This window comes from Mustela lutreola, chromosome 8 (assembly GCF_030435805.1).
Source record: "Mustela lutreola isolate mMusLut2 chromosome 8, mMusLut2.pri, whole genome shotgun sequence".
Classification (NCBI taxonomy): Eukaryota; Metazoa; Chordata; class Mammalia; order Carnivora; family Mustelidae; genus Mustela; species Mustela lutreola.
The window spans coordinates 46258996-46282533 of NC_081297.1; the positions used below are offsets into that span (position 1 = coordinate 46258996).

General features: G+C 44.6%; 2 protein-coding genes and 1 long non-coding RNA gene across 3 annotated transcripts in view; 2 read left to right on the forward strand and 1 right to left on the reverse strand.

Annotated features, from left to right (window-relative positions):
• Positions 1–5903, forward strand: part of CCND2 (cyclin D2) — a 30108-nt gene extending 24205 nt beyond the window's left edge. The window contains exon 5 of the mRNA XM_059184549.1: positions 435–5903. Within this exon, the coding sequence (XP_059040532.1) occupies positions 435–584 (150 nt within the window). The 3' untranslated portion in view covers positions 585–5903. The remainder of the gene's footprint in view (positions 1–434) is intronic.
• On the reverse strand, positions 5350–18547 carry LOC131838413 (uncharacterized). Its single transcript, XR_009356593.1, has 4 exons — positions 17053–18547; positions 15525–15598; positions 8563–8653; positions 5350–6422 (listed from the first exon to the last, which is right to left on the reverse strand). It is a non-coding gene; the product is annotated as an uncharacterized LOC131838413 (long non-coding RNA).
• A 1826-nt stretch (positions 18548–20373) lies between these two features.
• The window catches only part of TIGAR (TP53 induced glycolysis regulatory phosphatase), a 28577-nt gene continuing 25412 nt past the window's right edge, over positions 20374–23538 (forward strand). The window contains exon 1 of the mRNA XM_059184550.1: positions 20374–20551. Within this exon, the coding sequence (XP_059040533.1) occupies positions 20520–20551 (32 nt within the window). The 5' untranslated portion in view covers positions 20374–20519. The remainder of the gene's footprint in view (positions 20552–23538) is intronic.

The window sequence follows — 23538 nt, forward strand, 5'->3', positions numbered from 1 at the left end:
TTAGGCGTTTTCTGTGAGTACAGTTCAGCCCATTCCCTTCTTACCCATCCTCAGGTGCGCCACCAGCCTAGCTCTGCGGCTCTGTCTGTGGCGCTGGCCATCGCCTTGTCTGCGTCACCTCCCACCGTCCAAAGCAGAAAGCGCCCAGTTGGTGCTGTGATGACGGGGGGTACATGGTGTCTGTAAAAGGCTCAGAATCTTGGCCAGACTCTCACGTGCTTTGGTCTCAACTGGGCTTCTGCCAAAATCCCGATTCTGTTTCGATGGATCTGGAATGGGCCGGGATAAGGGCGTGCCGATGTTGCTGGCGGTGCACCTCACTCAGGAAACTGGCACATAGCGCACAAGGCTTCCGCTGTGTGTATTTTCTTCGTAAGTGCACTGCCCACCGTTGGTCTTGCTCACGGCTCTGATCTGACCTCTTCTCCTTCTAGGACTGCCTCAAAGCCTGCCAGGAGCAGATTGAGGTGGTGCTGCTCAACAGCCTGCAGCAGTTCCGTCAGGACCAGGGGGACGGGTCCAAGTCGGAGGATGAGCTGGACCAGGCCAGCACCCCTACGGACGTGCGGGATATTGACCTGTGAGGACGCGGTCGGGCTGAATGGGAGAGAATCGTTCAAATCTGCTCTCTCCTCTCTGGTTGTGTTTTGTTCTTTATGTTTTAGGATAAAACTTTAAAAACAAAAACAAACAAAAAAATTCTGCCCCCACCTAGATCGTATTGAAAGATCTTTTTAGAAGTGAGAGAAAAAGGTCCTATAAAAATGGAATAACTAAAAGCATTTGGTGCCTATTTGAAGTACAACAGAAGGGAATCCCTTTGTATATGCGAACAGTTATTGTTTGATTATGTTAAAGGTAATAGTAAAATGCTTACAGGAAAACCTGCAGAGTAGCTAGAGAAAATGTATGCCTGCAAATATGGGAACAAATTAGACGAGGCTTTTTTTTTTTTTTTTCATGTTATGAACTAGCATGTACACACCCCTTGTAGGATAATTTCAAGGAACTTGCGTATGCCATTTATGGCATGATTAGATTGCAAAGCAATGAACTCAAGAAAGAATTAGAAATAAGGGACACAATGGGGAGGGAGTACAAAACAATCTCTCAACCTGATTGAACCATTTTGGATGTAGAAGCCCCTTTGCTCTCGACCACCTATTTGTTATTAAGTCTGGAGCATAGTTGACTCTAGTTATGAACTCTTGCTGTCTACAGTAGCTGCTACCTAAAAGAGATATTTTATTTTGCCGGTTGGACACAGGTGATTGGATGCTGGGTTTCATGTGTTTTTGACATCTTGCTTCTTCTTCCAAACATGGTTCATTGCAGACACCACCATATTTTTATCAAAAGGGGCAATCTAGCTTTGGGCCAGAACCAAAACTCCTATGAGTTGGAGGCAGATGGAGACCAAGGGTGGGATCTGGAATGGAATCTTTTCTCTTAATGTATTCAAGAGGGCAATGTGACCTTGGCATCCTTTATTAAAAAACTGATTTTTTTTGGTGCTGATTGGCATGTCTGGTCCACAGTTGAGCATTGTTATAAACCATTCCATTCGAAAAGCACTTTGAAACATTGTTCCCGAGCGATAGATGGGATGGTTTATGCAAGTCACGCTGAATAGACTCCTCCCTTCTTCTCCTGTGCTCCTCCCCTCCTGCCCAAGTTGGGTGACTATTCACTTCTGGTATCTAACATTCTTTGGTACACAGTTCTGGTATCCTACCGGGACTCAAGAGACACCCCTTTCCACCGACATTCCCATCACAACATTCCTCCAAAAAGCCTACAGACAAAGATCTGTTACCATTTCGATGGCAAAGAAGGATCTTAATTCCCACCTACATACTTCTCCCTTGGACATGGAAAGAAAAGTTACTGCTGGTGCAGACAGATAGCTGAATATCAGAGTGTGGCATTTTGTTCCCTTTTCCGTTTTTCGTTAATTTCATTGCAAAGTTGTATTCAGCGTACTTGAATTTTTTTTTTCCTCTCCACTTCTTAGAGGCATTCAGTTAGCAAAGAGGTTGGAGCAACAACTTTTTTTTTTTTTTTTGCACAATTATAATTGACAGGTAATGAAGCTATTAAAATATTTGCCTTTTTAAGTTAGAAAGAAAAATCAGAACAGGGCTGCTTTGAAGAATTATTTTATACACAGATTCTGCCTTGTTTCGTAGTATGAGGGTTGAAGATGGAGAAAAATCTAAGGGTCTCTTATTTTTCATTTTATTGTGTTCAGTTTTTTATGATTTTTTTTTTTTTTTGCGCTGCTAAGAAGCTAAGATCATTCATCCTTATTCACATTAACAGTACCTAGCTGTAATGTTTCACAGAGTGTGCTGCTATTTTATAAACATTTTTATAATATATTATTTTACTGCTTAAATTCCAAGTCCTGAAGTAGATGGTTGAGATAGGAGTTCTTCGTACTGGAAAAGCCCTTCCATAGTTTTTTCTTCTGGTAGCGTATGATGGTTTTTTTTCTTTGTTTTTTGTTTTGTTTTTTCCCCGTTTTGTTTTGTTTTTTGTTTTTTCCTTTTGTTTTTGTTTTTGGGTTTTTTTTTTCTTCTCTCTCTCTCTTATCACATTCTTCAAAGACGGAGCATTCTTTACCTCAGGTTTACTGGACAAACTCAATAGCTACAAAAGAAAATGATTCACATTTTTGTTTTCATAATACCTCACAACTGCATAGTTTCTGCTTGGGAGCCGTTAGTGCGGGGAAAGGAGAGGTCAGTGAGGAGGCCACAAGCCCCTCTCAGAGGGAGGGTGGGATGGATTTGGCCCTTGGGTCTGACACCTGGGGACCTTTTCAGTCATGAAGGTCATTAGGCTTCCATTTTGACTCCGGTATCCTCATCATGATGGAAAAAATACAATTGAACCAAGGGATTTCCCCTCCCTTCCCCCCCACCCCCGGCCAGACGTTCAGCACAAACATTTGTGCAGTGAACTAGGAAGTCATAATTTGCACTAGGTACGAGGTATCAGGAGACAGACAGAGAAGAACTCCAGCAGGCTATTTACAGATCCTCATCTTGTGGCCCTTTCTTAAAGCAGAGCTTTCTTCCGCTTATCTCTCTTTCCCCTTCCCCAACATGGCCATCCCCAGTTTAGGATCATCTCAGAGGCTTTTCTAGGTCTGAATCTGTGGGCATATGAATCTGCCGTGCGCGGGATCGCAAGGGTGCCTCCTCCCATCTGTCTCAGACCGCAGCTGGCCAGCCCTTCTGCCAAGTGGCACTCAGTGGTCTTCAGGTTCGGAATTGTATTGAACTGGCGTGATGGGGAAAATAGGTCAGATGAGTGTGGGAGTGGGAGCTGGAGGGAGGTGGAGAGGCTGCGTCTCTACAGAGATGCCATTCTGGGTGAGTCAGTCTCTCGAAGTATGTTTGGAAGGGTTCAGGATTTGCTGAGTTAGCACAACCCTAAAATTCTAGGGAGTTTCGGGTAGGACAGTGGGTGGTGAATTCTGAAGTTCTGGAGAGGAAAGCTGAGCAGCCAGTGTTTTGTCAAGAGCTCACTTTGCCTAGGACGCTCTTTCAGACCCTTGAGGAGTAACACGGAATGGAAGGAGGTGTGGTCCCTTAGTCCTTGGGAGTCTTGGAGCCTAAAGAAAGCAAGGTACAAAGTCACTCAACAGTGACATCTCTTAACTAAGCTCAAATAGAACCTGATGAATAAGGAAGGGAAGAGGCTTAGAGGCTCTCCCTGCAGTCTGTAACTTCCCAGTTTTCCTGGAGCTCTGGGTGCCACTGGGGCCTTCTGATCTTTTTCTCCTTCTTGTTCTTGGGGCCTGGTGTGATGGGAGGTGTGGTGTTACTGGTGGGGAAGGTGCTAGGTTGTTTGGCTTTTCTACCTACTCCCTCTGTAAACAAAAGAAGGAAGCTTGGATTTCTTAGTTAGCTGATGCCCCCTCCTTAGATCTTGGTTTCCTCGGTAGGAATTTTTGTGTGAGAGGGAGTTCAGCTCTCTCCCACAGATTTTTTTTCTCTTTCTCACCTCCCACAAATGGGGTTCCAGATATATTCTGGTCTTTCTTACTTTGTTGTCTTTCTCTGTTCTTCCTCCTCTCTGTTTTTGGTTTTTGGTTTTTTGGGTCATTGTTGTTAACTGTTTTTCTCCATCAGTGGGAGCTAAATTGTTCCCCTAAGCCTGCCAAATTTTATTCCTTCCCCTGTTTTGGCCAAATCCCAGGGGGAAAGTCCTAGTATGCCAAAAATTTATGCTAAGCATTATTCAATTCCATGCAGGTTCCTACCGGCCAAGAAGCCTACAGGTGGGAGCAGGGGACAGGTCCCTCCTTAGAATGTCTCCCCATGTTGAGAGGAGGGCACCTCAGAGGAAGGGGCTTGTCTCAGAGGAGGCTTTATTCTGGAACTGTCCCAAGACCCCACTGAAGAGCTTACCATGTCTCAACAGCCAGATCCCTTTGGTCTACGCTCTCTGTACAGGAGACTCTTGGTCTGCTGCTTTTTCCAGGCAGCCTGAGGCTGGAAGCAGCCCTCTGCCAGCAGGATGGGCTTCTCTTCAGAGGGAGGTGTGGCTTTCCCCGTGGTCTGGCCTTTCCACACTGCCCCCGGGGGGGACCTCGAGGACAGAGGTGAAGAGCGGGAGGCGAGATTGAATGACTTGCTCACGAGAGGGCGGGGGAAGTTTCTCTCCATGGGCCACAGGGGGCAGGGCTGGGAGAAGAAAGAGACTTGCACCTTATATCATGTAAATAATGATTTTCTAGTTCAAGAAGATAATATTGGTAGTGTGGGAATGGGAGGTAGGAACGGGGAGGAAGTCTGAGTAAGCCAGTTGGCTTCTAAGCCAAAAGGATTCCTCTTTGTTTATCTTTGAGACAGTCCAACCCTGAGAATAGCTTTAAAAGGGAAATTAGTGCTGAGACAGTAAAGTCCCCTTAAGCCGACAAATTGTAGCTACATAGAATGAGTGCAGGCTTCTATCGGTGGGGGCTCGGAGCAGTTTCGAAGAGCCACTCATGCTGTCGTCCGTTTGTACAAAATAGGGCAGGAAGATGCAGGAGGACGTTTATGACTTTCTCGTACCACGTGGCTTTTCATGACTCTGGATTCTAAAAAACCCAGAACAGTCCTTTTGGCCAGAGCTATTCTCCTACATTTGTTTGTCTCTGCTTTTAGACTTAGCTGGACTATCAGACCCGATTCTTGGCTCAGGTTTCAAGAAGCCATCAGCAAATGTACATGTGCACGCTGTTGCTGCAACATTTCTTCCTTTGCCTGCAGCCTACTTTGGGGGAAAAAGTGCCTTACTGACTGTAGCCATTACAGTATCCAATGTATTTTGACAGGTGCCTGTCCTTTAAAAAAAAAAAAATTGTTTGTTTTGTTTTGTTTTAATTGGTTTTTGTTTCTTACTGTTGGCCAACTCTTAAGTCCCCAGCAAATCACTGGGCCATTGGATTTTTTCCATTATGTTCATTACCCTTGTACCGTGTACCTCAGATCTCTTTCTCTCTCAGTTACAGTTTCTCGTCTTGGACTTCTTTTATTATTATTATAATTTTTTTTTTTTTTTGCTTTAAAATGAGTGTGATGCCATATCGAGTCAATGTTATTCTCTCACAATGTACTCTATAAGAGGTGTGGGTGTTTATTTGGTCGGGATGCTAGCAAGTGCTAAAGTAGCATGATCAGTATAAGCAAAAGGTTTTTAGGAAGTATGGAAAAAAATGTTTTATTGGTTATGATGGTGACATGGTATAGTCAGCTGCCTTTGAAGAGGTCCTGCCTGTTCAGTGTTAAGCGATTAAAAAAAAATAATGGCCTGTTATTCTGACCAGCTTAAAGATGGATTTGCAAATGGTTTTGGATGCAATTAGGTTATGCTATTTGGACAATAAACTCACCTTGACCTAAAAATCCTCTGGCCACTTTGACTTCTTTATAGACCGGCAGCCCTCAGACTAGAACACGTCTTTCTCCTGTCGGAACTCTACTGGCAACAAGTGGTAGTGGCATAAAACACAAATCCTAACCTGAAAGGTACCCCACGTGTGTATCCATGTGACTACGATACCCGTAGTTAATGACTTTTTTCCTCCCTTTTGGGTCCCCCCCGGGGAGCCATCTCATAAATTAGAAGCGTCAGCCCACCTTCCTAAGGTGGGCAAATCCCTGCTGTCTCGACTGGGCTTGGTTCCTGGTGATTGCCGGCTCTTCACTCTTGCTGTGAGTGAGTATCTCCTCCCTTGGGAGGTGCCAGAGGTCTTGGGCGCCATCTCCAGACTCTGAGGGGGTCTCTGGAGAACTCCACCTCTGAAGGTGTCTTGACTCATTCTTCAGCACCTCGAGGCTTTCACCTGATTCCAACCTGGTCTATAACTCTCCTGTGAAGATCGGGTCATAACTACCTTTGGGGGAGGGGTGGTGAGGCAGAGCCTAGGAGGGGGTTGGGGGTGGAAGAGTGCACATATAAATATACGTATTTATACATATACATATTTATATGTTTATAAAACACATAAAAAAAACAAATAAATTGCCAGGCCCTGGTCCGAGCTGCCCCTGGACCTCAGCTCCTCAGACCAGCCTCTTTCACAAAAGCGATGGGTAATGCAAAGGGCAATGACTTCATAGCCATTTTGATGTTGCTATAAACACTCACTCGTGCCCTCTATAGATCCCTGCCTCTCTCAAAGCCACTGGAGGCTGTGTCCCAGTTTAATTCTGACCCAAGTTGCAACGGTAAGATTAATACTGGTCACTGGGAAAATCCGAATGAAGACGTCGCCTGTTATTCTGAACTCCACTTAACAGAATTTCTAATCTTCCAAGGAGCCTAGAAATTTCCCTGTCTCCATCCCCCACTGACAGTCACCATGTTTAAAGACAAGCATGGGTTTCTGCCTAGTAAAGTCTGCGAGGCCTCTTGCGAGGCCCCCTCAAGGGCCCAGGTTGACACTCTTAACCATCCTTGGAATTTTCTTCTGCACAACCTGTTGTACAATTGGGTCCCTCCCCCCGCCCCATTCCCCCAACTGTTTGTCCTGCATACAGCAGTATCGGTGCCTATGTGTTAATTAACACCACAACACCATTCCTTCCTCCAAATGCCATCCAGAAACATCACGGGCTTCTTCCATTCAGAACTGCGAATGGTTAAGGGTGGGAAGGGAGGAGACAACACAGGTGCTTCATTCCACACAGCTGCTAGTGATAAATTTCAGGGCCCCTTCACATGCTCAGTCAGAGCCATCTCTTCCTACACTTGGAAAATCGCAAACCTCAGACAAAAGTGCCCTTTCTGAAAGTGGAAGTTAGTGGTGGAGGGAAGAACTAGAGATCTCAGGTCTTCTGTGCGCTAGTGACTACTCTCATACCTCTTAAGGCTTTCCCAAGATCTGGAACTGTTAGGCAGTACACAGAGGTAACACCAAAATAAAATGTTCCAATTGGCTTTACAATATTCTCAACATACTGCCATGAAACGAGTATTCAAAACTGAATATTGCACCCAATTTTTTTCTCCCCTGCTCTCCTAGTAATGACAGCAGAAGGGCTGGTGTCTGTGGCCAGGAAGGTTCAGCCTATCAGGAAAAACTGGGTATCCACAGCCAACACCCGTGTGTGCAGGGTCTATGCTGAGCCTTCAAGGAAAAGCTGAGAAGGCAACACCTGCGCCCAGTGGTTAAGGAGCTTTCAGTGTGGAAACAGAACACATAGCCTACAAGAATGCATGTAGCTCTAACAGCGAATGCCAATGCCTGTGGAGTAAATTGATACCCCAGGGTGGGAAGGGACACGTTCTGAGGAGACAGAGCACAGGGTTCCTCAAGCAAATGCATCTTAGGAAAACACTTGGTAAAATGCAGCACAGTTTGGAAACTACCAGAGAAACAGTTTGACCCTTTCCATAAATAAAGCAATGGGGTAATGCAAATTAAAAACGAAGGGGAAATATTCAGATAGCTTGAAGAACAAACATGATATAATGAAACTGCAATGTTGTAAACACAGACATTATCCTCACAAAACAGGATGAATTCAACCACAAACACTAATTTGGGATGCCCACCCACCTAATTTCTCCTAGACTCAAAGAGCCAAGGCTGGCACTTTCGAGATGATGACTGGTGGCTTTCACGCTCTGGGCGCTGGGGGCCTCCCCTGCATGAAAGAGGGTCAGAGTTCCTCAGCCCTGACCACAATCTTGGTCAAGCAGCAGTGGGTGGCCTGGGAAGATAGCAAGACAGAGCTCTGCTGTCCCCTCTGATGCCACCTCGGTATCCTGCTGGAGCCTTGAGTTTCTCCTTTATCCAAAACATGGCTTGGGTTTCATTTGTGGTGATTGGCTTTGGCTCTGGCTTTTACTGGTCACCCCCAGCCCTGACCACCCTCTGGCCTTAGCAGAAGTCTATTGAACAGTCTAAACGTGTGGTGCTTCCTGGGAAGCCCACTAGGTGGCGCCAACACCACAGACGGGAACAGCTTTCAAAAAGACCCTTTTGCCCTGAGTTGTAGAAAGACTGCCCAGACCGCACCCCTCTCTGGCCACGAGAGGGACCAGCTGTTCCCTCACCTGCTTCTCTCTGGGCTAGTACTACATTCGGATTCCGTCTGGGAGTGGCTGGTGCATTCATGACTTCTGATTCTTCTCAGTGATTGGCAGCCTGCAGACATATTTAATATTTAGTTGGCCTCCCACCAGGATTTAAACTGCCTTGGTCTTTAGCAGACAGGGCAAGCCCTAAGTGCTTCACACCTGTCCCCGTAGTGCTGGAAGAGCTCAGAGCTCTGTCTCTACCACCAGCTTGCGTGAAGCTTTCATTCCTCCAGGTAAATATTCCAAAGGTAGGAGGAGTCTCTTACTTTTAGAGTCAGTAACAAGCAATCAGAAGGCCTCCTCATCCTGTGGCTGGACACAGGGCTGTTTAAAATATGAGGAGCAGGCCAGCCTGCCTGTTTATTCAGAGGCGAGGAGTGTCTCTGAAATGGCTTCAGCAGGCCAATATACCGATATCGATTTCAATGAGGCCCCAAACTAACTCGCATTGTTATAGTTCACAGGCTATTTTCACCAGTACATCCTCATTTCTGAAATTCAGGATGCTCATTAAAGCACCCATAAGCAATCGGGATACAGGTAACTGAAGTTCTATGGATTGTGGTTCTCCTGATTAGGGTACCTCTGGACCACCCTTGGATTGCACATCCTTGACTGGGATGTTTGCGTGCCACCCCCACCCCATTCATATGTTGAAAATTATTAATGAAACTTGATGGACTTTGGGAGGTGACCGGGTCGTGAATGGGATTAGGGGCTTTATAAGATGAAGCCCGAGGGCTAGCTAGCTCTCTCTCCGGCTCGTGAGGATACAAAGAGAAGCGGTGGTCGGTCACCCAGCAGAGGGCTCTCAGCAGCACCTGATCCTGCTGGCACCCAATTCCGGACTTGCAGCCTCCAGACTTGCGCGAAACAAACGTCAGCTGGTGAAGCTCCCCGCGCCCCCAGCGGTGGTGTTCTGTTATAGCAGCTGGAGCCAACAAGGAATGCTGGTAGCCTCTGGGTTACGGCTTACGTGAATCACCCACAGAGGCCACATGTTCTGAAGTATTTCAAGAAAATTGCGAACATTGCTACTGGGCCTGTCTCGGTGACGTTTTCACTACTCTGGAATGGAAAATAAATATTCTGCTGTTCCCACACGAGGCTGGGGGCTGGGGACCGAAAGACAAAAGGCTGCCCAGGGTGCTACACAACTGCTCCTTCTCTGGGGTCTCTCCACCTCCAGGGTAGCTCCTCCTTCCCCTTCTCGAGTCCCCAAATTTATGTCCCGAGGCCCTGCAAGGGTTCTGTCATTCTGAGGTTAGGGTCGCCCAGCAGTTGAGGCATTGAGGTGGTCCGAGACTTCAGGGTCTGCAGTTCTTGGAAATTCTTGATGCCTTAGATATTCTAAAAGCAGTCATTCAGGGACGTCTGGGTGGCTCAGTTGGTTAAGCATCTGCCTTCAGCTCAGGTCATGATCCCAGGGTCCTGGGATCATTGAGTCCTGCATCAGGCTCCCTGCTCAGTGGGGAGCCTGCTTCTCCCTCTGCCTGCTGATCCCCCTGCTTGTGCTCCTTTCTCTCTGACAAATAAATAAAATCTTAACACAACAACAACAACAAAAAATAAAAACAATCATTTAGGAGTGCCTGGCTGGTTCAGTTGGGAAGAGCATGTGACTCTTGATCTGAGGATCATGAGTTTGAGCCCCACATTGGGTATAAAGGTTACGAGATTTTTTTTTTTGGAAAAAGAAAAAAAAGCAAGAGCAATCATTTACTTATATTTTCCATATGTCTCTGCAAAATCAAAATGAAAGCACTTTGGAAGATTTGCTTTGATATGGCGTTTCCTACTGCTTCATACTTTAAATCTTTCCAGATACTAGGGCCAAGAGACCAAGATTTTAGGGTCCTAAAGGTCTTCTTTTTTCCTTAGCATTCTGTCAGGGCTGTGACAGAAGCAAAAGCCCGGGCCTTCCCACTCACTATCCCCCAGTGCTTGGAGTGGAGTATTACTGACTGTGCCACGCCCTTGTATGTTTCATACAAAGTGTCACACGCATCGTGACAGGGACAGTCAGGGTGCCAAGCGGAAAGTCTCACTTAAGCAAGAAGATTTGCGTTTGAATCCCAGGGCTTCCACTGATGAACAGCAAGAGCTCTGAGTTTGCTCATTCTTTAAAAAATGGGAAACCTCGGGGAACCTGGGTGGCTCAGTTGGTTGAGCCTCTGCCTTCAGCTCAGGTCATGATCCTCAGGTCCTGGGATGGAGCCCCGCGTCGGACTCCCTGCTCAGTGGGGAGCCTGCTTCTCCCTCTCCCACTCCCTGTGCTTGTGTTCCCTCTCTTGCTGTCTCTCCTCGCTGAATTAAGAGAATTAAGTGAGGTAGTCTATGTCAAGTGTATTACATAGGAAGAACAAGAATCAGCCAGTCTGAATACATGCAAACGTGGCAGAATTGTTTTTTAAAGGTGTTATGTATGCACATGTTGATTTCCCAAAAGCCCAGGGTGCAAGGAGATGTTGTTTTTCTGTGAATCCTGTTTGAGGGGAGCACTCTTGATACCATGGCAGTAAAACTGTAAGCATTTATAACTTTCATAGTAACCTCTCTGTGCTGCTGCCATTCTTCCAAACAGCTATGAACTTGGGCTTGGGGAGAGTTCTCTTCCCCACTAAGTGACAGGCTCAAAGCGAGGCATGAAAAGGGATTAGTGGATACATGTATTCACATAAAGGGGAGTTCCCCAGAAGCGCGTCAGGCTGAGAAGGCATCCTTCGACTGTCCATCAGTAGAAAAGCTTTTTGATGGACAGATATGATTTTTTTTTTTTTTTTTTGGAACGAGCAATAATGGAGAACCATGGATGACAGATGTCCGACGTTGGCAAGGGGGCCACCTTCAGACAGCAAGCTGATGGAGGACTGGGCACAGTTGGACCGGCAGCCCCTTCTCACGCAGATCATCGGTCACATTATTATTTCTCAGTCAGCGGACAAAGCAGATGGTTTACCATGTATTTGTGATTTTCTGTTGGCCTAGAAATTCTGTTTTTCCATCAGGGTACAGCATGTAATCAATTATGACAGTGGGTGGGGCAAGGAAATCCCTGCCAGTGAAAGTCCAAGACTTTCTCTTTTATTAAATTTGCATAAGCCACTATAATTTCCAACTTAAAAGCGATAGAGGGAAAAAGCAAAGTACTGTTGTTGGAATAACTTGGGTAATTGCAAAGCCACGATTCTTTGTTGGCCCTCAGTTTGTACTGGTATCTGCTGTCAGTTTTGTCTGTCCATTTCTCGTCTTAAAATTTTCTTGTCTCAACCATAAGAGTCTCTTAATCTCACAAAACAAACTGAGGGTTGCGGGAGGGAGGGGGTATGGAGAGGGTGGTTGGGTTATGGACATTGGGGAGGGTATGTGCTATGGTGAGTGCTATGAAGTGTGTAAACCTGGTGATTCACAGACCTGAACCCCTGGGGCTAATAATACATTCTATGCTTATAAAAAATTTTTTAAAAATTATAAAAAAATTTTCTTGTCTCTATTTTGGTCTTACAGATGCTCTTAAAATCATAAAGTGACATCATCAGAGCCCAACTCTAAAAGGAAGCAGAAAACCGAAAACAAAAAAGCTCATGAACTCAGATTTCTTTTTTGAATATTCAACTGTATTAAATGGTAATAATACTAAGTTGGCTTGCCTTCGTGTGTGTGAATGGCTACATAGAGAGAACACGTACATACATTCTCACCCACCCCTGAATAGTTTTCTTTGTGAAAGGCGTCTTGCATATATTTATGGAAAAAGTCCTTTAGTTATAAAAACAGCATAAACATTTTTAACATTATAAATATCGCCTAGAGAAATCTTTGACACAAATAGCACATTTCTTCTTGTGTTTTTCCCCCAAATGTCTGTATTTTTTCTTACATCAGCCTCACAGTGAATAGTTTTCTATCCTACCATTTTCCCCCCATTTAATCACGTATCAGGGGAATGTTACCATATCATTAGATATTCCTTAGGAACATGATTTCCAATAGTGGTAAATATTGACCGAGTTCCTACAATGTGTCTGGCACCATTCTAGGCACTGAAGGCATGAAAGAGAACAAGGAAGTCCCTGGCCTCAAGGAATTTACATTCTAGCAGAGACAGACAGGTGATAAACCTGTAAAAACAGTAAATAAGTGGTATAGTTTCAGATAAAATAGGATGATAGATGGTCTCCAGGCAGGCTGCTTTGCTTGCAGGAAGGCCTTTTGACAAGGTGACTTGAGTTAGGATCTGAAAGCTGAGAAGGAAATAACCACTCAAACATCTCGGAGAAGAGCTTGGAAGCAGAAGGAACAACAACAACAACAACAAAAATGCAAAGACCCTGAGATAGGAATGAGCATGTCATGGTCTAGGAAGAGAAATAAGCATTATAACTAGGGCTTGGCGAAGAAGGAGAGTGAACAGAGAAATGGGACTGGAGACCTAGAGGGGGCCCAAGTCACCCAGGTCTTGTAGGAGTTGGGACTCTATTCTAGTGGCAGTGAGACTCCATTATAGAATTTTCCACCAAGGGGCTGGCATGATGTGATCATAAAGACATCCCTTTGGCCGCTGAGTAGGAGAGGCTGTGTAGCGTACAAGAGCACAGACTCCGACCATCATCCAGACAAGAGATGATAGAGCTTAGGATAGGATGTAGTAAGGTCATAAGGAAGAACGACGGACTCAGCACATAGACTCAGTGGTAAAGCACACAAGAACTTTTTTGTAAGCTTTTAGATTTATTGGTTGATTGATGAAGATTTGAACAACATAAGTCAGCTCAATTCAGACATACATAGAGGTCTGCACCAATCACGAGTGAACCCACATTCTTCCTGAGCACACACGAAGCATATATCCAAAATGACCATGGATGAGTTGACAAAATGAATCTTCACCAATTTCAAAGATGTCTATCTTTAAAGATCTTTGAAATCCTATAGATTGAAGTCTATGACTATTTCAGTCTTACTCTCAGAATAAGAAAAAAACTCCTTTAGTCAAAAAAATTATAAACAAGAAAAATAGAAATTTCACCAACTCCTATTAACCAGAAAGCCAGTATTTGGTACCAATATAATTAACTTCACCCTTAATGCTATTGTTGAAAGTATCTGGAAACCGATGCCAACCCATGCTCTCCTCCCTGGTCCCACATCCTGAGTAGATCAAGCATTTTCACCCTTGGCTCATTTTCAGTGAAGACTATAATTAAATCTTTATTTGAAAACATGACTAAAAGTCCAGACTAAAACTCACAGCATTATTGAGCCTACAGAAATTTGTGATGAATATGATGAAGAATGTTAGGTTAAGGTTAAGAATCTAGGCTTGCATGGGCAACTGGGTAGAAGGTATTGCCATGAGATGAGAAAGACTTGAGGAGGAGTGAGCAGTCTTAGGAGGTGAAAAAATGAAAGATTCCCTGTGGACAAAGTTAGCCTGAGATGCCCACTGGGGATCTAAGTGAAGATGCTGGGTAGGTACCTGGACAAAGAAGAAGGAGACTGGAAACTTGCGGACTGGAGATTTAGTATCTATACACAGGGTAGGATCACCTAGGAGACTGCATGGTTAGGTGAGGAAGAGAGCTCAGGGCAGAATCCTGGGATACTCCAACTCGTCCAGTGTTGATGGCATTGTCCACTCACTAAACATGCGTGCATTCCCCACTACTTTTGCAGTTAAGTAGGGCTATGTCAGTAGCTCTGGACAATGCACAGTGGAAGCATCTAAGAACTGGTTCAAGACCTTCAGTTGTTCTTCTCTCCTGTCTCAGGACTCATGAATCTATGTGTTTAAATTGATATGTCTGTCAACCCTAATTCCTGAGTAACTATGTGGAGCCAAGGCCCTTTCTGATCCATGTCAGACAAGTTACACAAGAGAGAAACTTTCATGCGGTAAGGCACAGAAAACTTCAGGGTTAATTTGTTACCTCAGCATAACTTGGTCTGTTTTTTCATTTTTTAAGATTTTATTTACTTATTTGACAGAGAGAGACATAGTGAGAGAGGGCACACAGCAGGGGGAGTGGGAGAGGGAGAAGCAGGTTTCCCACTGAGCAGGGAGCCCAATGTGGGGCTCGATCCCAGGATCTCAGATCACGACCTGAGCCGGAGGCAGATGCTTAATGACTGAGCCACCCAGGTGCCTCATAATTTGGCCCATCCTAACTAATTCAGAATTCCATCACATGCTATACCACAACAAAGCACCTTTTTCATTTTTTACAAAAGGGCATATGTGATGTGATAGGCTGTCAACAAAAGTCTATCAGTGGTTATTTCTAGCTTCTATCTAAACATAGTTTAAACCAACTCCCTGTTCATTTTGTTTTATTTTATTTTTAAGATTTTATTTATTTATTTGACAGAGATCACAAGTAGGCAAGAGGCAGGCAGAGAAAGAGGAGGAAGCAGGCTCCCTGCTGAGCAGAGAGCCCGATGTGGGGCTGGATCCCAGGACCCTGGGATCATGGGAGCCGAAGGCAGAGGCTTTAACACACTGAGCTACCCAGGCGCCCCTTCCTGTTCATTTTAGAAGCTGAAGAGAAATCCCGGAGCTGTTGAGTGGATAATGCAAGCTTATGTACATTCTTTCAAAGATCCTCATTTCTCAACTTTATTTTTTTATTCTTAAAGTTAATGAAAACACTCTTTCTATACATATTTCTTGCATAATTCTTTTCAGTTAATACTGGTGCTTTATAATTTTCTAAATTTCTCCTAAATTAATACTCTCCCATTTTATCAGATAATTTTTTAAGATATTGGTTCATTTGAGAAATTGATCATAACAAATATTCCTCATTCATGCATTTAACAAATTTTAATTGAGTCCCTACTGTGTTTTAAGCATTTTGATAGGAGCCAGGGACATAATGAAACAAAGCCAGCACTCACTTTCATAGTTATAGTTTTGATGCCACCTGGAACATACTTACCTGGGATCAAACTCAGTTTTGAGATCTTGAAAGATGGGAAATTACTTAGCTTCTCTGTGCCTTATTTTCTTCAACTGTAAAATAAAAATAGGGATGCCGGAGTGGCTCAGTTGATTAAGTGTTTGCCTTTGGCTCAGGTCATGATCTCAGAGTCTTGGGATGGAGCCCTGTCTGGGCTCCCTGCTCAGTGGGGAGCCTACTTCTCCCTTTCCTTCTCCCCACTGCTCATGCTCTGTCTCTTCCTGTCTCAAATAAATAAAACCTTAAAAAATAGATTAAATTAATAATTCATACCTTGCAGATTACTGTGTTAAATGAGACAAAGTGGAAGTCTGGTTTTAGTTAAGCTTTAGAAATGTACTCAGACTCCCTTAAAGAGAAAGAGGTTTTATTATAAAAACAGAAACCACAAAGTATGTTATTATGGCACCTGGAGGGACAAGGGACCAGGTAGTCTCTGCATTACACAATTGTGTCTGCTTCTGTCTGTGTGTTTAATGATTTCTTCCATTACCTTGCTTGTTCTTACTCCATACTCTGTAAATCTGTTCTCAAGCTTAAATTATTTGTGGTTTCTGTCTCTTCATAGCTTCAGGCTATATGCTCCTTATTGCTCTGAACTTAGCTTCTCTTGATGCTTTTTCTCTTTAGCTTTCACATATAACTAACTAATTAATTTCCCTTTTCTAGTTCAAACTTCCAGGAGAATCTGTTGGGCTGATTCATTCATTCAGGCATGCAGAAGACTTATATGAGCTATCTACTATGTGTAGACAGTGTACTCCCATGATAATTTGGGCCTCCTTTTAGAACCTTCTGAATTATCCTTCCACCATCATTCAAGAAATGTCTGTTTCCTTAGAAGCTTGCTAGAGATGCTGAATTGGGCCTCTACTCCTGGTCTACTAAATCAGAATCATTTTAACTAAATCCCCAAGCGATTTGTACGAGTGTTCAAGTTGGAGGAGCACTGTCTTAAGCTTCTAGTTCTCAAAGCTGACAGTACATTGGAAAGAGATTGGAAAGAGCTGGGGACTAAAAAAAGAAAAAAAAAAAGAAAAAGAAAAAAAGAAAAAAAATTACTGATGTCTGGATCTCTCCTGCAGAGGTTCAGATTTAATTTTTCTGGGGTGTGGCCTGGCATTCAAAAAGTCCTAGATGGTTCCAGTATATGGGTAGGTTTGAGAATCCCTGAACCAGTCCTGTGTCTCCATGGACCCGCTGTGAACCTAGAGTAATTGGTTCATTTCTCTCTAAGCCAGATTCTTCCTATCTTAAGTGAGGATACCCTGTCCACCTTGGACTTGTTCTGAGGGCCAAATGTGATCACACGTGTTTTGAAATGTGTGCCTATAAATCCCATGCATCACTTCTCTAAACCCATCTTCGCATATATAATTGGGGGGAGATGCATTATAAAATAGGGGAATTCAAGTAAAAATGAATGGAAACCAGTGTAAAGGTTAACATTATGAAGCTCTATCATTGTAAAGCTAGCACGAGTAAGCTTTGTTACCATTTCACTTACCAGTAATCAAGAGGTTAAGTAACTCTCAAGGCCCCGAGCGCGCTGTTAAAAAACATTATTCGCAATTGTGATGCCACCAACTTTGGCTTTCTTTTTCAATATCCCTTTGGCTATTTGAGGTCTTTTCTGGTTCCATATAAATTTTAGAATTATTTGTTCCATTTCTTTGAAAAAGATGGATGGTACTTTGATAGGAATTGCATTAAATGTGTAGATTGCTTTAGGTAGCATAGACATTTTCACAATATTTATTCTTCCAATCCAGGAGCATGGAACATTTTTCCATTTCTTTGTGTCTTCCTCAATTTCTTTCATGAGTACTTTATAGTTTTCTGAGTATAGATTCTGTGCCTCTTTGGTTAGGTTTATTCCTAGGTATCTTATGGTTTGGGGTGCAATTGTAAATGGGATTGACTCCTTAATTTCTCTTTCTTCTGTCTTGTTGTTGGTGTAGAGAAATGCAACTGATTTCTGTGCATTGATTTTATATCCTGACACTTTACTGAATTCCTGTACAAGTTCTAGCAGTTTTGGAGTGGAGTCTTTTGGGTTTTCCACATATAGTATCATATCATCTGCGAAGAGTGATAATTTGACTTCTTCTTTGCCGATTTGGATGCCTTTAATTTCCTTTTGTTGTCTGATTGCTGAGGCTAGGACTTCTAGTACTATGTTGAATAGCAGTGGTGATAACGGACATCCCTGCCATGTTTCTGACCTTAGCGGAAAAGCTTTCAGTTTTTCTCCATTGAGAATGATATTTGCGGTGGGTTTTTCATAGATGGCTTTGATGATATTGAGGTATGTACCCTCTATCCCTACACTTTGAATAGTTTTGATCAGGAAGGGATGCTGTACTTTGTCATATGCTTTTTCAGCATCTATTGAGAGTATCATATGGTTCTTGTTCTTTCTTTTATTGATGTGTTGTATCACATTGACTGATTTGCGGATGTTGAACCAACCTTGCAGCTCTATTACAAAGCTGTCATCATCAAGACAGCATGCTACTGGCACAAAAACAGACACATAGATCAATGGAACAGAATAGAGAGCCCAGAAATAGACCTTCAACTCTATGGTCAACTAATCTTCAACAAAGCAGGAAAGAATGTCCAGTGGAAAAAAGACAGCCTCTTCAATAAATGGTGTTGGGAAAATTGGACAGCCACATGCAGAAAAATGAAATTGGACCATTTCCTTACACCACACACAAAAATAGGCTCAAAATGGATGAAGGACCTCAATGTGCGAAAGGAATCCATCAAAATCCTTGAGGAGAACACAGGCAGCAACCTCTTCGACTTCAGCCGCAGCAACATCTTCCTAGGAACATCGCCAAAGGCAAGGGAAGCAAGGGCAAAAATGAACTATTGGGATTTCATCAAGATCAAAAGCTTTTGCACAGCAAAGGAAACAGTTAACAAAATCAAAAGACAACTGACAGAATGGGAGAAGATATTTGCAAACGACATATCAGATAAAGGACTAGTGTCCAAAATCTATAAAGAACTTAGCAAACTCAACACCCAAAGAACAAATAATCCAATCAAGAAATGGGCAGAGGACATGAACAGACATTTCTGCAAAGAAGACATTCAGATGGCCAACAGACACATGAAAAAGTGCTCCATATCACTCGGCATCAGGGAAATACAAATCAAAACCACAATGAGATATCATCTCACACCAGTCAGAATGGCTAAAATCAACAAGTCAGGAAATGACAGATGCTGGCGAGGATGCAGAGAAAGGGGAACCCTCCTACACTGTTGGTGGGAATGCAAGCTGGTGCAACCACTCTGGAAAAAGCATGGAGGTTCCTCAAAATGTTGAAAATAGAACTGCCCTATGACCCAGCACTTGCACTACTGGGTATTTACCCTAAAGATACAAATGTGGTGATCCAAAGGGGCACGTGCACCCGAATGTTTATAGCAGCAATGTCCACAATAGCCAAACTATGGAAAGAACCTAGATGTCCATCAACAGATGAATGGATCAAGAAGATGTGGTATATATGCACAATGGAATACTATGCAGCCATCAAAAGAAATGAAATCTTGCCATTTGCGACAACATGGATGGAACTAGAGCGTATCATGCTTAGCGAAATAAGTCAAGCAGAGAAAGACAACTATCACATGATCTCCCTGATATGAGGAAGTGGTGATGTAACATGGGGGCTTAAGTGGGTAGGAGAAGAATCAATGAAACAAGATGGAATTAGGAGGGAGACAAACTGTAAGTGACTCTTAATCTCACAAAACAAATTGAGGGTTGCTGGGGGGAGGGGGGTTGGGAGAAGGGGGGTGGGGTTATGGACATTGGGGAGGGTATGTGCTTTGGTGAGTGCTGTGAAGTGTGTAAACCTGGTGATTCACAGACCTGTACCCCTGGGGATAAAAATATATGTTTATAGAAAATAAAAAATTTAAAACAAAAATAATAACAGAAAACATTCGCCAGATGCTCTTTAAAAAAGGACGGGTGGTGGAAAAGACTTCACTTAAGTCCCCTGCAACTGGGGTTTAGGCTATTGCAAGGGGAGGAGAGACTGAATTCAACTCCAAATACAGCGGAGGTCTACAGCCAGGGGGCGGGGTGAGGGAGGGCGCGGGGACTCCGAGGAAGTCGGTTAGACCAGGAAAGGGGGAAGAGGAATTTGAAACCAAGGACGGAGGAAGGGGAGCCCCTTTAAGTACCCCGGGTGGAGGAAGAGGAACTTGATCCCGTAGGACGGGCGAGGGGATTCTCGGTTAATTAGTTCCGCAGGGGTCTTCGGTGAAACCGGGTTCAGCAAGCCGAAGACGAGGCCTAGTCTAGAAACGCGCTCAAAACAAATCTGAGCAAAGTTTGCAGCACGAGTGTGTCTGCTGAGGCGCGCGCGGGGACCCAAACGGGGCGGGGCCAAGTCCCCAGGCCTTGCTGGCCCCACACCCCCCGTGTTAGGGGCTAACAGTAATACCTCCCAAGACCCAGTGTGTCTGGAGCAGTGCAGCCCTGAGGTAGGACTACGAGCTGCGTTACAGCTTCAAACGAAATCAACCCCCAAACCGTGCGCTGATTCCCTTATCCCTCCCCACCCTCCACGCCAGCCTCCCCGATCCAAACTTGCCCGGGCAAGAATCGCCTCCACTGCGGACTCCGGGGCGGGTCCCGCACGCACCTGCCGCGCGCCAATCACAGGCCTGCGCGCAGGGGCGCAAGCGCTACGGCCCTGGGCGGGGCCTCATCGCTCACCAATCTCCGCCTGCCTATGGGCCTCAAGTCCCCCTGATTGGCCCCACGGGGATGACGTTGGTGGCCGCCTCGGCCTATGGCGGCGGAGCCGGCCGGCCGGCGGGGCTTGGCGGAAGTGGTGTGGGCGAGGTGTCCCGCAGTGCGGAGAAGCGGCGCGCGGGAGGGTGCTGGGCCCGCGAGCCGAGCTGTGGCCACTACTTTCCGTCCCTCCGGGCGCCAGGAAGATGACGCGCTTCGCTCTGACCGTGGTCCGGCAGTGAGTATTGCAGGGTGCCGCCTCGCTTCTGGTCAGTGAGTTCTGGACTGGGCGACCAGACCGTTGCCCCTCCCCCTTGCTGTCCCCTCGTGGGGCGGGCTTGGACCCGGCTGTCTCGGAGGTGTCTTCGCCAGGGCCGTCTCCCGCGGACCCCCCTTCCCCGAGCACCGCCGAGCGAGGCAGGCGGGTCCTAAGTAGCCCGAGTCCCGCACTGCGGGTGAGCGCACTGAGGTCCGGAGGCTCGCCGCCCCTCGGCGGAGTGTAAACTGAAGGAGGACAGCCCTGTCCCCGGACTTCTCTGGGCGCCGCTTTTTGCTGCGCGGCGGAGTCTGCGGAGTCTGCGGAGTCTGCGGGACGGCTCGCCCAAGGCAGATGTGTTTGTGCCGGCCGCCTCCCGCTGTCATCTCTCTGCCCGTCTGCTGCCCGCCTCGCTCGCCCGGGCAGCTGCAGGCACAGATCCGATATTTACTTCCTCCCCCCGGAGATGACATTGCTGGCAGAGGAAGGGGGGCCTCCGCCCCGTCTCAGCCGACCGCACCGCCCCGAACACATATTTTTATCGTAGCATTGTAGGGTGGAGGGAAAGGCAGATATGTCTTTAAGTCTGTTATCTTTTTCCCTTCTAAACGCGGATTGGCCGAGTGTTGATGGGAGTGCAGCCCAGGGTGGTTGAGAGCACAGATTTTGCAAGCGAGATAGACGTGGGTTAGAATCCGGGCTCTGGCTAGGAGGAGCCTTGTAACCAGGGCTTCCGAGAGCAGCCTCAGTCTCCTGATGCATTCAGTGGGGGTAATGACAATAATACCGACCTCACTGGGCTAGTGTAAGAACTCGAGGCAAAGCTCAACGGAGAGGAAGAAATCAATATATCTCAAGAATTAGATAACTTCTAATTCTCTAACACATCTTTAATAAAAATGTAGTGAATCCTCCATATTTATGTGTAGTTTTATTATCAGACCACAATTTTGTACACTGCATGCCAGTGTACTGGGCTATACAGATAAACAAGATACCACTTTTTATGTTCTGGAGCTCAGAAGAATACTAATAGGACTTAACCTGGTCAAGCTGACTTTAACTGCTATTTTTTTTTTTTTGGCCCTGTTCTTCCTTTATAGGAGAATAATCTTGGAAGTGAGCAGAATTTTCCCTTTAGGACTCACAGGATTTTGATGACTAAACCAAAAATCGGGTTTCTCTGTCTCTTCTTTCTCCACCCTTCCATTTTATAGAACGCTTTATGACCATTTTATGACCTACTTAACTCCATATAACTTACTGGTAAGCAGAGCAGGAAATAGAGCCCTCCTTTTCCAGTGTTACTGCACTTTTTGGATGCCTTAACTCAGGCAGCACCGTGCCTAACTTGTAAGTGAAGCTCCAAAGTTGTAGGAAATCTGGATTACACCGTCCCTTGAAAAGTAAGGTGCTGTCTAATTAGATTCTTGTTGGGCAGTACTTACATGAATCTGGATTTTGTCTCTTCCTGTTCTTAAAAGGGCCTTCATTTTAAAAATTGATTCCTTAAAGATATCCTATGAAGAATCAATTCAGAAGTGAGTCTTTATAAATTACTATGTGCCAGGCACCACTGTAATTAAGTTCCGACAACAACCCAGTGAGGTTAGAACTGCTCAGTTAGCAGGTGAGGGAACAGATGCTGAGGGCCTGTAACTTGTTACCTGGCTAGATGGGGGGCTGCGATTTGAACCAAAGGAGCATGACTCTGCAGCCCAGTCTCTCAACCACTGTACTCTTCTGCCTCCTGTTTTATTGAGTTAAAACCCAGTATTTGTAGATTGCTGGAGGGGCACCTGGGTGGCTCATTGGGTTAAAGCCTCTGCCTTCGGCTCGGGTCATGATCCCAGGGTCCTGGGATCGAGCCTCGCACCGGGCTCTGCTCAGTGGGGAGCCTGCTTCCCCATCTCTCTCTGCCTGCCTCTCTGCCTACTTGTGATTTCTGTCCAAAAAATATATATATAAAATATATATATTTTATATATATATATTTTTTCGATATATTTTTTGCTGGAATATCACCAGCCATTTTCGTGACTACTTTTTATTTCTGCTAATATAATTGGGAAAAGTGATATGAATAGTTTGCTTTGTTCTGTTTTATTTGTGGAAAGTGGAATTAAAAGTTTTGAAATAATTGGTAAGGTTATGGTTAACTCTGTTTGGATCATTCCTCTTTTCCCTTCTGAGTCCTCCAAACTAAGAATTGAAGATTCTTTTAGGGAAAGAAACAATTTCAAACTTGGCTAATAATAGTCACCATAGTTAAATATGATGACTCTTTTTGGAATCCAGAAGATTGGGTCATTTAGCATAATATTGGGAATAGCACCAAACTTTTCCATGACCTGATTCTGTATAACTAAGATAGTCAAGTGCTTTGAAACTGATGACATTATCAGTATTTTTTAAGAGATGGTTAATTTTATTGAAAAATACCTTCAGATAATGCAAGAAGACTTTTGAAATGCAGTCTTTTTTTTTTTTAAGATTTTATTTATTTATTTGACAGAGAGGGATCACAAGTAGGCAGAGAGGCAGGCAGAGAGAGAGGAGGAAGCAGGCTCCCTGCTGAGCAGAGAGCCCGATGCGGGACTCGATCCCAGGACCCTGAGATCATGACCTGAGCTGAAGGCAGCGGCTTAACCCACTGAGCCACCCAGGCGCCCTGAAATGCAGTCTTTTTAAGTTCAACCATTTCCTTCATGAATGTTGTACTGTTACTACATAATGTGTTTTTCTTCATTATACTTACGGGTATGTATCATTTTTGTAATAGAATATCCAAGATTCCAAACTTGGAGTCTTTTAATATTATTTAACTGTAACCTCTTATGATCTTGTAGCACAGCATTGTTGAAAACCCCAAAATATGTAGGTTGGCATTTCTATCACCTATACAACCCATTAAAACATTAAAATTAAAAACCCATTAAAGGTTCCCTTGATATATTATTTGTGTGTGT